Source organism: Penaeus monodon, chromosome 33 (assembly GCF_015228065.2).
Source record: "Penaeus monodon isolate SGIC_2016 chromosome 33, NSTDA_Pmon_1, whole genome shotgun sequence".
In the NCBI taxonomy this organism is placed as follows: Eukaryota; Metazoa; Arthropoda; class Malacostraca; order Decapoda; family Penaeidae; genus Penaeus; species Penaeus monodon.
In genome coordinates this window covers 5,664,978-5,665,179 of record NC_051418.1, presented here as the reverse complement: position 1 = coordinate 5,665,179, position 202 = coordinate 5,664,978, and the positions used below count along the sequence as shown (strand labels likewise).

Sequence of the window (202 nt, the reverse complement as noted above, 5' to 3'; positions counted from 1 at the left end):
CAATTTCACAGAGACCCTAGCGAGGAAGTGGGCGGCGAGCTGGCTCTGGGCGGCTGGGACGAAAACTACTTCGTGGGTGATCTGACGTGGGTGAACGTGACCCAGGCTGGATTCTGGGAGGTCGAGATGAATGGGTGAGTCGCCGGTTTGGTGAATGAGGCGATGGATGACCTTCTGCGCGGTGAGTAGGATTATCTTGATT

At 56.4% G+C, this 202-nt stretch overlaps 1 protein-coding gene across 1 annotated transcript in view; it reads left to right on the top strand.

The window, feature by feature from the left end:
• Positions 1–202, top strand: part of LOC119593958 (cathepsin D-like) — a gene marked incomplete at its 3' end in the record, with an annotated part of 10,246 nt that overhangs the window by 4,411 nt on the left and 5,633 nt on the right. Inside the window, 1 exon segment of the mRNA XM_037942977.1 lies at positions 12–134. Within this exon segment, the coding sequence (XP_037798905.1) occupies positions 12–134 (123 nt within the window).